Source organism: Drosophila bipectinata, chromosome XL (assembly GCF_030179905.1).
Source record: "Drosophila bipectinata strain 14024-0381.07 chromosome XL, DbipHiC1v2, whole genome shotgun sequence".
NCBI classification, from domain to species: Eukaryota; Metazoa; Arthropoda; class Insecta; order Diptera; family Drosophilidae; genus Drosophila; species Drosophila bipectinata.
Window position 1 is genome coordinate 19,815,246 of NC_091734.1, and position 13,993 is coordinate 19,829,238.

The window sequence follows — 13,993 nt, forward strand, 5'->3', positions numbered from 1 at the left end:
GATGCGTTTCCACCAGTAGCATAACGTCAATATGGTTTAGATTAAGAGAAGAATTCGGTTAAGAATTGTGACAATTCTAGTTTATGCCGTGAGACACCATTGGCGTTCCACATTGATATTCGTAGCGCCTGCATAGATTATTTAGACTGTTGTGCTACGAGCAGCTGTATCACCATGTTCTGGTTTTGAAGAAGCGTTTGCATGGTCGTTTTCATGAATGACATAAGCTCCATCATACTTTGTTGGAGGGTAAGCATCATAGTTTCCATTTTGCTGTGTGGCTGTTCTGGGGCCTGTTGAGCGCTTTGAGAGTTAGGCTGAATTGGAATTTCCCTTCCAAATCGTAGAGCATCGGCACAGGAGAAGCCGTTGGTGGTGTTTAGTGGACGGAATGAGGATCTCGCAGCTTTGGCGAAGAAGACGTCTGGCGTAATTTTTGACGCAATGTACGCATTCTGTGGATTTTGGTTTGGCGTGGCGGTCGCTTGACGCATGCGACTCTTTAACTCCTTATACACCATACATCCTCTATAGTTTTCTGTATCGCTGCCTCCGCAGTTTCCACATTTCTTCACGGTTCTGTCCTTGTTTGTAGTGCAGCAAGCGGACTTGTGGGCGTCCCCGCAGTTTACACAGACAGCCCGAAGTGTGCAATAAGACCTTGTGTGTCCATACTCTTGACAGTTAGTGCATTGCACTTGACCGTTGCGTTTATGTGGCTCTTTAACAGTGATTTTCCGATGCAAAAGATATTGCAGGTAGTAAATTGGATGGATTTCGTTCTTCTCCAGCGACCTGCTTGTGGCTTTTTATCTTTATTTAGAATGTTAATAACATTCTTGGGGGCGAAGCCCTTTTCTTTAATTGCGGTTTTTATTTCCGCGGCGGTAACATCAGGTTCTATTACCTTTACTACCACTTGTAGGCCCTTACTGCTTTTCAGCTGGTACGTGTAATAGTTTTTCTGTGCAGTGTCCAGATATTTGGACACGATTCGGAAGTGCTCTTCAGTCTTGGTTTGCACCTTTGTTTCATGGATGTTCCCTTTGATAAGCGGAACAACATGAAAGTTGTCACCGTTCCCGATCAACGACGCAATTTTGTTGATCAGGGCACTCGAGCTTTTTTCCCTCATATATATTGGAGAAAGCTTGGGCTTTTTTGCGGTGTCTTGGGCTGGGTGGTTTTTCTCAACCTCTGCCAGTAGGGCTAATGTCTTAGTAGTGGATCTGTCTGGTTTTTTATCGATCTTCAGGACACGGTAATCCTGCCGGATTACTCTGCGGGCTAAGCTTGCGCTTAATTTAGATGTAGCGATCCATTCCAGTCTGTGTGGCCGTGGCCGCTTTGGCACTTTCCGTCGCGGTACTTTGAGTTGCAGTGGTTGTTGCTGAGATTGCAGAAATTGTAGCACTGCTAGTTGTTGTTTTGAAATTTGTTTCCGATATTGGAGGGGGGGTTTTACACTGCGACCTCCATGACGTGGGAGTCGGAGTTAGCAGAGCGGGTGAGCAAGACCGTGCCCTTTGGGTTTCAGCGGTCAGTAAAGCCGGGTTGCTCTTAATTCCCCGATTTTTCCACTTCGGTATCGCGGGTTGAAAAGTAAGAGTAGAAGCCGTTTCTTTGGTTCAATGAACTTCTACACTCGTGCTTTTGATCCTTGCTCAATGAGCTCATTGCGTGGTATTTTTTTATTTAAAACAATGCACTAATTGTAGCACTGCTTGTTGTTGGTGCGAAATTTGTTCGCGCCATTGAACTCTGTGACGCGGGAGTCGAAGTGAGCAGAGCGGGTGAGCAAGACCGGTATCGCGGGTTGAAAAGTAAGAGTAGAAGCCGTTTCTTTGGTTCACTGAGCTTCTTCGCTCGTTCTTTTGATAGTTGGTCAATGAGCTCATTGCGTGGCTCTTACTTTTTTTTTAAACAATGCACTAGTTTTGGTTTAGCACATCACAACTGTTATAAAAAGCTTGTCTATTGCTTTTAATAAATTGTAGTTCAGCGTCTTTTCGCTTATATTGGGTTCCCCCAGTTTTTTGATTAGCTGTATTATGGTGCAGTTATCCCGGAGCTCGGGCAAAGCACGTCCGCTCAGTTCGGTGGTTCGATGGTTTCCTTATAAAATTTGGCATGTCGTATTATTTTGCCAAACATAGCTCTCATGTAAAATTTGTTAAACTGGTGTAAAACTAGTCTCTCATGTAAAACTAATCTCTCAGTTTTAAAGCTATCGAAACATAAACTTGAAACTTTGCACACACCCTTCTTTCCTTTGCACGCAGTATATAAGTCGGAACAGACGAAATTGACAGACCTATAGCTTCCATATAACTGATTGATCGAAAATGGTACCACTTTGATGTTTTTAGAGCAGTGGTGGGCAAACGCTCATGTTACATAGCACGCGAGTATAGGGTAGGAAATTCTGCCGCAGCGCTGTCGGCACACTAACAGTGTGAGCACTCTCAAAATTTTTTTTTGAAGCTCTCTCATTTGCTCTCATTTTGATTCATTTGACAGCCCAAACTAAAAATCAAAATTTTTCCACTTCGAAAAATTTTCTCAGAAATTGGGTTGGAAAAAGTTTTTTCCATGGAGAATATAGATAGGGAAGCGTAGTTTTTCATTTGTTTAAGAAATGTTGCTAGCAAAGCTTTTTTTAAAATAAAATACTTAATTTTAGTGCCCACACCAACTTTTAAATATACGAAAAATTAAATAAAAAAATGCGTTTCTTTCGCTCAGTGAATTCTCTGCTCTCATTGTTTTTCTCTGCTACGCACACACTCAAATTTTAAACATGTGTTAGTTTTGCCCACCACTGTTTTAGAGTTAGAGAGTTCAAATTAATCAAATTAATTTACATGAGAGGAATGTTTGGCAAAATAATACGACATGCCAAATATCATAAGGATCGGCCGACTATATCCTATAGCTGCCATATAACTAAACTATCGGAAGTGACCAAACATTTGTTTTTATGAAGATAAAAAGCTGGAACTTGATACATATTCTGATTTTGGTCAGTTGATCCAACCTACCAAATATCATAAGGATCGGCCGACAATATCCTATAGCTGCCATACAACTGAACCATCGGAAATGGTTTTTGGTAGAAATACCAACTACCAAAGTTTGAAGATAGAAGCTTGCTACTTTTTTTTATATATTTTTTTGTAATTTTATTATGATATTCTCATAAGGACCGGCCAACTATATCCGATGTTTTCGATATATATCCGGTTTTAACTGCAAGGGTATATCAGCTTCGGCTCCGCCTGAAGTTGATATATATACCCGAACGCCATAAGCTTCGTTGGTCCCAGCATAGGCAAAGGGCGATTACAAAAACAATTTTTCGTGTTTTCCCAATTCTCCCCAATCGTGCTAGTCCGAATGCGTTTTGTTCACTGCAATTCATTCTTATTTTTGTTTCTGCCAAAATGGTCGACATGAAGCGATGAATTTTAAAGTAAATTTTATGTTTTCCTTGGACAAGGAACTAATATAATCTGTATTATCCAAAAGCCAAAAAACTTTGAATTTAATTTTAAATACATTTTATGTGTTTGTTGATGAATAGATAAATAAATCTCAGGCCAAAACATTAATGTATAATGGAATATAATCTCATAATCTCATTGCATAATTTAATTTATAATGAATTATAAAATCTAAAGATGTATTATTGCTGTGTTTTATTTCTATTATTTTATAATTTATAAAACTTTTTGGAAAACTAAAAGCATATCAAAAACATCGATATACTCATGTTTTGTAGCGATATATTAAATGTCATTTTGATATATTTTCAAAACAGAAAATATTATCGATGCGATATTAAAAAAAAATTCATTCCCAATACATCCCTAATAGAGAGCAAATACTAAACGCATTAGGCTACCACCCTGGCTCGATTGGCACTGAAAAAAAGTAATATTTGTTCTACTACCACATCGACGTATTGTAAACAGAAACGTTGAGAAATTAAAATTTTGAAGCCAAAATATTTTTACGCCGTCATGCGAGCAGTCACATATACATACAAAGGCCTACATTCTTTTGTGAATACATGTAAAGAGTTCTGAAAATAGTATCGTAAGCAAATCCGTTACCCTCACAACAAAGAGCTCAACGAAAAAAGTTGACCGTTTTGGGCCCTGATTTCCCATCTATGTATTGTATTATCTTTGTTATAATAACGTTCAATCGCAACTGAACTATCGAACCTCAGTGAACCGAAGAAACGGCTTTTACTCTTACCGAAATTTAAATCTATCTACTAAGAAATCTACTCTTACCTACGTCTTTTTCCGAAACGAAAAAATTGGCGATTAGGAGTAACTCGGCTCTACTGACCGCTCTACTTTCATCGGAGTATCACTGTTGAAGAGCCACATATACGCAACGGTCCAGTGCAATGCACTTATTGCCAGGGTATGGACACACTAGGTCATACTTCGCACTTCGGGCTATCTGTGTAGTTTGCGGGGACGTCCACAACTATAGAGGATGTATGGTGTAAAAGGAGTTGAAGAGTTGCATGCGACAAGCGAGTGCATCGCGCAACCAAAATCCACAGAATGTGTACATTGCGTCCAAAGCTCCACCAGACGTCTTCTTCGCCAAAGCTGCGAGGTCCTCATTCGGTCCCCCGAAAACCACCAACGGCTTCTCCTATGCCGATGCTCTACGATCTGGAATGGAAAATCTAATTCAGCCTAACTCACAAAGCAGGCCCCTGAACAGCTACATAGAAAAACGGAAACTATGATGCTTACCCTTCAACAAAGTATGATGGAGCCCTTGTCATTCATGAAAACCACCATGCAAACACTTGTTCAAAAACAAAAAATTGTAATATGTCTTTTAAAGATAACAGCACAACCTTCTAAATAATCTATGCAGACTCTTCGAATAAGAATGTGAAACGCCAACGGTGTATCACGGCATAAACTAGAATTGTCACAATTCTTGGAAGAAAACCGTATTGACGTTATGCGACTGGTGGAAACGCATCTAACAAGCAACTTTCAAATATGAGGCTACAGAAACTACCTCACAGATCATTCAGATGGGAAGGCCCACGGCAGAACCGGAGTTCTAATCAGAATACGCATTAAACACCATTTTCACAAAAGGTCTGTAACAAACTTCTTGCAGGCCACATCGATACAAATTCATTCAAGTAACGGAAGCCTTTCAATTGCTGCCGTTTATTGCCCTCCGCTCTTCTCGATCTCGGAAGGACAATTAATGGACTTCTACAATTCACTTGGGGATCGTTTTATAGCCGCAAGAGACGACAATGCCAAACATACGCACTGGGGATCACGTCTAGTGACTCCCAAAGGAAGGCAATTGTACAATGCAATTATAAATGTGACAAATGAACTAGACTCTGTGTTCCCTGGTACTCTGGATGTTGGTAGTAACTACATTAATGAAGAAGTGGTATTCTTGTCAGTAACATTTTTAACCCAACCTGATTTTTCATATCCAAATATAGTATTTTTATAATTCTTGTGAATGTCGTTGATAAAAAATAACTTTTGAATATGCGCTATTATGCTCCAAAGTTTTTTCACCAGTTCGGTAGCTGGGACATGCTTGATGTTGCAGAGGAGACCTTTTTTATCACGTAGAATCTTGTTAAAAGCTCACAAAATTATTGACAGCGTTCGTTGTATTCGCAAGTAAGATGATGAACGCTTGATGACGTCATCGAAGATGAAATGTTTTATTCCGGACCGTACGTTGATTTTAGCAATATTGTATCTTGGCGGTTGTTCCATATGACTGGACATTGCTTTGATAACTCTATCGGAGAAAGAATTATTCGATGAATCCTTGACAAAGCTAGGGCCATAAAATCACATATTAATATGGAGAAACAATATCGGCCGGGCTTTTGCGGTTTGGGAGTCAATGTCCTTCGACTGCTGCAAAAGTTAATAAACGCACTTTCTATGTCTAGAAAAGCAATAAATGCGTAATCCTTGTCACTATGTGCCTTTTCGGCGAACGTAGTGATCTCGTAGACGAAAAATTATACATATTTGTATAATTCTTGTTGCAATCATGACTTATTTTAAACAATATCATAACATACATTATCATTAACATACATATCATTAAAGTCATATCAGACTTTGACATAATTCTTTGTTGTTGTACGTTCCCTTCAGTACCAAAATTCCTTACCCCGACGTTTCCTGGCGACATGTTCGAAAAACAAAAACAAGTTGCATGGGCTTCGTTTACTCAAGTCAGAAACGAAAGGGGAAACGAAACTTCTACCTACTTTCGGTTTTCGACGATGATTCTCGAAGCTTCTACGTCATAGTATCAGAGCAGAGGCACGCGACAGAGAGACAATTAGAGAGATGTAGATGGAGGGAAGGGAGAGAAAACAAATCGGTGTCGAAAACCAAATGAATGGAAGCGACGTCAGAATACCCTTTTTAAAATATGTTGAAATATTTATATATATTTAAGATTATATTTAATAAATTTTTCTTATCTAATCATATGGTATATTGAAATGTATTAATAATTGACTTTAGGCAAAGCCAAAATGTTCATGTTTGATTATTTTCCTTGTGCGATTCTAATTACAAGGCATTGCGTTGGTCGACTATACCCTGGCACGCGCCAGAATTATCGGTTGTCAATTTTCGGTTTCGTCTTGCCTCTTCCCTTCTCTTTGCATTTGATGTTCAATTTGCATAAAAGTTACACGCGGTGAAATTCCTTACAGATTACTCACATATACCCCAGGGATTCCTTGGGGTATTTCCTCAACGATTCCTCAGAGAAGACCCCAGGGATTCCTTGGGGTATTTCCTAAACGATTCCTGAGAGTATACCCCAGGGATTCCTTGGGGTATTTCCTCAACGATTCCTCAGAGTATACCTCAGGAATTCCCTGGGGTATTTAGTTCGAAATGCTCTTCGAATATCCTGCAGTATTCCTTGAGTTGTTCGAATTCCTCGATGCGAGGAACTCTTCTATGGAAATTCCTTGATGGTTTGTATGAAACATACCCCGAGGAATCCTCGGGTGGCAATACTAGTACCTAGACGATTCCTTGAGTAATTCTTGAGGTATGGTACTGAAGGGTTTGTACGTACACATGTGGGGGGCAAAACGCACACATGCTTAAAATTTTAGTGTATGCGTAGCAGAGAAGAAAAATTAGCGAAAAAACGTAGTTTTTTATTTTATTTTCCGTTAATTTAAAAGTTTGAAAAATAGTTTATTTTATTTTAAAGAAAGTTTTTCTAGCAACAGTTGTTAAATAAATGAAAAACTAAGTTTCCCTATCTATATTTTCTATGGAGAAAAAAACTCCCACTGAGAAAAATGTTCTTAGATATTGGGTTGGGACAAGTTTTTCAACAAGTTTTTTCAAGTTTTCTCAACAAAAAGTAGAAGATATAGATAAGGAAACTTAGTTTTGATTTGGATTAGTTATATTTTGATTTTTAAGTTTGGGCTGTCAAATGAGGAAAAATGGGAGCAAATGAGAGAGCTTCTAAAATAATGTGAGAGTCCTTATACTGTCAGTGTATAGGCTACGCTGCGGCAGAAATTCCGACCCTATGTACGCGTTTTATGGAATATGAGAGTTTGCCCGCCACTACTCTACACAAATCAGGACATGTGTATAACACATTATATAACCTATTAGGTTTTTGCAAGGAGAAAGGAAAGTAACTGATTAATTTTATTCTTCTAAATTAAGGTATTTTGCATGTTGGGTAATTTACCTGCTTGCAATCACTTATATTACATTTTTTCAGTATACTATTAATATACGCTAATTGACTTAGATTGACTTTTCATTTTTATGTCTATCAATTTTTATTTCAGTAAGATCTATTGTTTATAACAAATCAGACATTCTGACCTTACTTATGAGATAAGATTCAAATTTGCACATAAGTTTATTATTCTCCAAAGTAATTCCAAAGTCATCTACAAATAATAATAAATATGTTTATGTATTTTAAAACATCTCCTTTGTCTAGAATGTTGGTACAATATTTTTACCTGAGAATTTTCAAAACCAATTAATTTTAATATTTGTTCAAAGATTTGAAATCAACATCGGCCCGCTTGTTTTAGGGCGTAAAATGTAATTTACAGTCCTATTGTCATTATTTTTGATTCCCTAAAAAGCTGTCATATAAATTTCTTCTTTAAGGACCTCATATGGGAAAGCAGTACCCGATTTGACATCCGTATGGTGAATTTTCAGATCAAGATAAGACATTAAGACTATTTAATATATTTAATACTTCGTGTAACATTCATATAATATATTTTAAATAATAAAATATAACTTGAATGTATTTGGTAAAACATCTACAGCTAAAATTTGTGTGTCGTGCTTCTCGGATTTCTTTCATGATGCTTTAGTGTTATCTTCATTTTTAAACTTGGCCAAACCATTGACTAAAAGATACTTGAAAATTTAAATGAAGTTAAAAAGAACTATCTGAAAAATTTAGGTAACGTGAAATGTCGTAAGGAATAATTTTACTTTTCCTAATGAAAATAAGCTTACTTTGTCATGGGCTATTGTCGAGTTTCTGGCTTTATTATACCCGGTAGTTATCCCTTGTATTCTCAACGGTTTCGATTCTCAACAATAAATTACACTTGCGCTTGGGAAAACTAAAGCCCCCCCTACTATCCAGAAAAAAAATAAAAATCACAAATAACACAGAGCGACAGTGATTTGGAACTTTTGAAGAGACCTAGTAGGAATTGTTCATTAGGTCGAATATAGTATATATAAAACCGTGTTTGAAATTTTTCTAACACCCTCAAAATCCTGATTTATTTAGAAAAAACGGTTTTTCGGGACTTTTTTGCTCTTAAAAATTCCTAAGCGCGTAATTTTAAACCGATTTTAAAATTTTTGACGTTTTTCAAAAGTTAAATGTTGTTTAACTGTGTAACTGTGGAATCATTAGGCTTAAAAAAAAAAAATAAAACTCAAAAATAATGATTATTCGTGATTTTTATTTTTTTTTTATCAAAATCCAAGCAACAACTTTTGATCCTTTAAGGATATTACCAATATTGTCCTATGTCCTTATAAAGGGACCCTAGAGCAACAATTGACAACAACAACAACAACACCAACAAAATGTATTTTACCTGTGTTTGTGCAATTATTTAATATAAGGTTAACTGTTACTTACAGAGCAGCAGCAGCAGATATACCCAATTACCAAAACAATGATAATAATGATAATGATAATGATAATCATCGTAATGATCAACGAGTAGAACAATTAGGTACATTAATTTTCAATTTATTATGCATTTATGACATAATATGAATTTTATGTATTTTTATAATTTTTATTTAATTTTAGGAATAACAATTTTGACAGCGACTCACTCGACAAGTTGCACCTTTGGTCGGTTAGCATTATTTTAAGCGCAGAAAAGGCACGCCCTACGCTAACTTGGGTAGCTTGAACCGCGAGCACCACCTTAGCAAGCTGATATAAATTCGGGTACTGAAATTGCTTCTCACTCCAGTACTGCATTATATCAGCGCCTAGGCTGATGGGCTTTGGGCTGTAACTATCAATTTCAGCATATCCTTTTAATAATTCCTGCTGCCCATCATCGTCAGCTTCCTCTTCGGCATCGACCTCAATGCTACTTAAGAGCTCGGTCAAGAGCGAGCAAGACTGAGAATTTTGCGAAAGCAAATTGGTCTCTGTCAAGCTAGAGATTGAGCAGGCTTCATCTGTATCAATCTGAAAATATGTTGAATTAATTATTGTTTATTATTTATATAAAATGAATTTACTAACCTTTTTACTAAGCAGTTGAAGGAACTGCCACAGTTGGCGTAAGAGCTGTTTAAGCTCCGTTTTCGCGCGCATCACGTTTTCAGGGCGTTGCAGCAATATGCGACGTAAGCGTGGGTCCTGGAAGAGGCTGCAAATGACGACTTTAATTGCTTTCTTCCCGCGCCTCAATAGCAAGCCCCACCGCCTTACTATAAGTAAAGCATTAAGCTAAGCATTTTGTCCTTGAGACTGGCCATAATGCTGTTTTTAATGTCATTATATTTTTCCTCCACCATGCCCATTACACAGTGCGACAGTGATTTGGAACTTTTGAAGAGACCTAGTAGGAATTGTTCATTAGGTCGAGTATAGTATAACACCATGTTTGAAATTTTTCAAACACCCTCAAAATCTTGATTTATTTGGAAGAAACGGTTTTTGGGACTTTTTGGCTCTTTGGACCTTTTGGCTCTTTTTTTTGTTTTTCAATAGTTAAATGTTGGAGCTTTTGAAAAAAAATATATCTTTAATTTATTTCAACAAAAAGGATAAAATTTTTACGCAAGAAACTGACAAAAATTTAAAAATATTTTGTCGTGTTTTTCGGACTTTGACGCCATTTTTTCGGTACAACTTCCAAGAAATGGTATAATTTTTAATACATATTAATGTTGTCTCATTAATTCTGAATAAAACGAGACCAATTTCGTTTCGTATTTATTAAAATTGTTAAAGGTTTAACGCTTTTCCCAAAATATTCATTGTTATTCATTGTATTTCCTTCATTGTTATTGCAAATTTAATTTTTTTTTCGGCAGCTTCGTCTTTCTGAATGTTAGCTATCTCAGCTTCATACTTCGATTTATGCTTAGATTGCATATTCCGCTTCATGTTGCACACGTACTCGCCAGATAACGTTAATTTGCAAATTTTGCACTCGGAAACATTATTTCCCGCGTGGAAAAGAAAAAAATTGCGGAGAACAAAATTTCGCTTGCGACCCATATCGAAACTCAATAGAAATGTTTTACAATAAGTCATTCATAAGTCATAAGTCATTAAGTCAGAAAAGTTTCAGTCGTACCAGGTCTATGCATATGAAACTGCGTTTAACTTCATTGTTAATTATCGGTAAAAAAAATTGTTTGTAATCGAAAATTGTTGGTCAAAAATTTTTTTAGCATCTTTTGACATCTGGGAACACTGCTTAAACGTTATTCGCGAGTTTTTTTCTAATATTGAAAATGTCGTGTTTTGTACAAACCACTATTCGCGGACATCGAAAAATGACTTGCGAAATTCTCTTGGAAATTCTCGTTTTTGCATTGCATTGTCACTGGAAATGAAAATTGGATCTATTTTCAAAACCCAAAATGAAAAAAATCCTATGTTAGCCCAGGCCAGCCGGCCCAATCCCAATCTCGGCCAAACCGTTTCGGCCGCAAAGCCATGCTGAGCGTTTTCCGGGATCAGGCCGGAATCGTTTGGTATGAGCCCCTAAAACCGGGTGAAACCGTTGATGGCGAACGCTACCAGCAACAATTGGAAGAATTGAAAGAATCTCTGCTCCAAAAAAGCCCAGAATTCGCAAAAATGACCAGAATTGGGAAACGCAGTCTCATATGCATAGACCTGGTAGACAAAGATAAGCGCTACTAAAAATAGATCGAAGCGCGTGCGCTTCCGCTGTCTTCTTTTGTTTTCTCTTCTCTTACGCTTCTGACCTAAGGTAAGCTTTATCACATTGATCATTATGATGACATATATCATTGTGATATGGGTAACAGCTGAAGATAAGTTTACTTCCATACAGCATTTGATTTTAAAGATTTTTTTCTTTTTACAGTTAAAAGTAACCGGTCTGATACATGTTCGATAACTGACGCCGTAAATGAATTCGAAGATGATTGCCTAAGCCCTATACCTTCACTACGAAAAAGTGATTATGACATCACTTTAACTGCTATTGGAAATGAAACGATGCATTTGGGAAAGTTTCCACCAAGCTTTCGTATATCTCGCAATTTTGGAAATGGCCGCTCTCAACTTAGGTACCGTTCACAGCGAGGTAATTATTTAGCACTATTTTCTTTAAGTTTCTCATTTAATTTATTTTTTAAGCAGGAGTACCTACAAGACCTCGTATGTTTCATGCAATAAAAAAAAGCGCCTCTGTCATCAAATCCACCATACCGAGGATTGAAGATGTTAATAAGATTGATAAATATTCTCGCATAATATTTCCAATAAGTTTTCTTGTATTTAATTTAGTATATTGGCTATTCTATACCATTGACTGATTACTTTCAAGATCTCATACCCAGTATTCGTAGAGTTTATTGCCATATTTTATTCTTGTGAATGTATGTAATATAGAAAAGGAATCATCTCCAACTCACATGTTCGTTTGTCCGTATGAACGCGTTGATCTATAGGAAGTGCCATGGATACTTCTATAACAATAACTCGTTTCAAGTTTGTATCAAATTTTTACCATACCCCCTCCCGGCCTCAAAAATTGAAAATTCCTGTAGCGCCAGTACAAAAAGTTATTTCGAAAAACTTTTGATGTCACACTATTTCTATAGTTACTTTATATCAGAAAAACAAATTTGAATCAAATCGGTCGATTTTTAAAGGAGATATCAATAAATATGTACCAATTCCCATACAACGTTAAAATTTTGAACGCGTAAATCTCAAAGACTTGGATATAACATTTCGATTTGGAACTCAGAATCGTATAGAATTCGCGTAGATAAAGCTTACGTCAAAATGTTGCCAAATTTTAATGAAAACGTTGTTACTAGTTTAGTTTCCCCAAGCGCGAATGTATGCAATATAAAATTTTGTATACCCTAGCAGAGGGTATTATAATTTTGGTCAAAAGTGTGCAACACAGGGAAGGAGACATCTCTGACCCTATAAAGTATAGATATTCTTGATCAGGATCACCTCCTGAGTTGATATGAGCTTGTCCGTCTGTCTGTTTCTACGCAAACTAGTCTCTCAGTTTTAAAGCTATCGTCTTGAAACTTTGCACACACCCTTCTTTCCTTTGCACGCAGTATATAAGTCGGAACGGCCCGGATCGGCCGACTATATCCTATAGCTGCCATATAACTGAACGATCGGAAATGACCCAACTTTCGTGTTTTTGAAGATAGAAACGTGGAATTTAGTACAGATTCTATTTTTGGTCAGTTGATCCAACCTACCAAATTTCATTAGGATCGGCCAACTATATCCTATAGATGCCATATAACTGAACGATCGGAAATGACCCAACTTTTGTGTTTTTGAAGATAGAAGTTTGGGACATTTTTAGGTTTGGTTTTTGTATTATAATAAATTGGGTTATATTATCATATTCTCATAAGGATCGGCCAACTATATCCGATGTTTGCGATATATATCCGGTTTTAACTGCAAGGGTATATCAACTTCGGCTCCGCCCGAAGTTAGCTTTCCATTCTTGTTTTATTATGATATTATCATAGGGATCGATTTTTGAGACATATATCCGGTTTTAACTGAAAGGGTATATCAACTTCGGCTCCGCCCGAAGTTAGCTTACCTTTCTTGTTTCGTTTTGTTTTTGTTGAAAGTCTATACCTTTGATCTTTAAAAATTTAAAGTGGTTGAAGAGATGAGTACCGCGTATAATATAGATGCGAAACTCGACTATAGCTTACCTGTTTTTTTTTTTGTATACCCCAACAGAGGGAATTATAATTTTTGTCGAAAGTGTGAAACGTAGTGAAGAAGATATATACGACCCCAAAAGGTATATATATTCTTCATCAGGATCACCTCCTTAGTCGATAAAATCATGACCGTCTGTCTGTCTCTCTATTTGTTAGTCTGTCCATCAGTTTGTTTTTATGCAAACTCTCATTTTAAAAGCTTTCGATTTCAAACCTTGCACACACTCTTCTCTCCCTTAACAACCCAAAAATTGGAACAGGCGATCCGCTTTAGTTTTTTAGCCAGTTTTTAGATCGCCAAAACAATAACCTCAAGAACTAATGCACCAGCCAATATCGCGATGTCAACGTCTGCAGCGTTTGCTAGAGCAACTTCAGAAAATTCTAAGTCGGCTCAGATTATGCGTAAGTTTAGCCCATTAATAACAAAGTTGCCCTCCTGACCACCACGAATCAAGCTCGAG

At 37.0% G+C, this 13,993-nt stretch overlaps 1 protein-coding gene across 1 annotated transcript in view; it reads left to right on the top strand.

Moving 5' to 3' along the window:
- Lcch3 (Ligand-gated chloride channel homolog 3) overlaps window positions 1-12,708 on the top strand; it is a 623,958-nt gene extending 611,250 nt beyond the window's left edge. Inside the window, exons 7-8 of the mRNA XM_070282243.1 lie at window positions 11,669-11,890; window positions 11,944-12,708. Coding sequence (XP_070138344.1) covers window positions 11,669-11,890; window positions 11,944-12,122 — 401 coding nt within the window. The 3' untranslated portion in view covers window positions 12,123-12,708. The remainder of the gene's footprint in view (window positions 1-11,668; window positions 11,891-11,943) is intronic.
- Window positions 12,709-13,993: the final 1,285 nt, after the last annotated feature.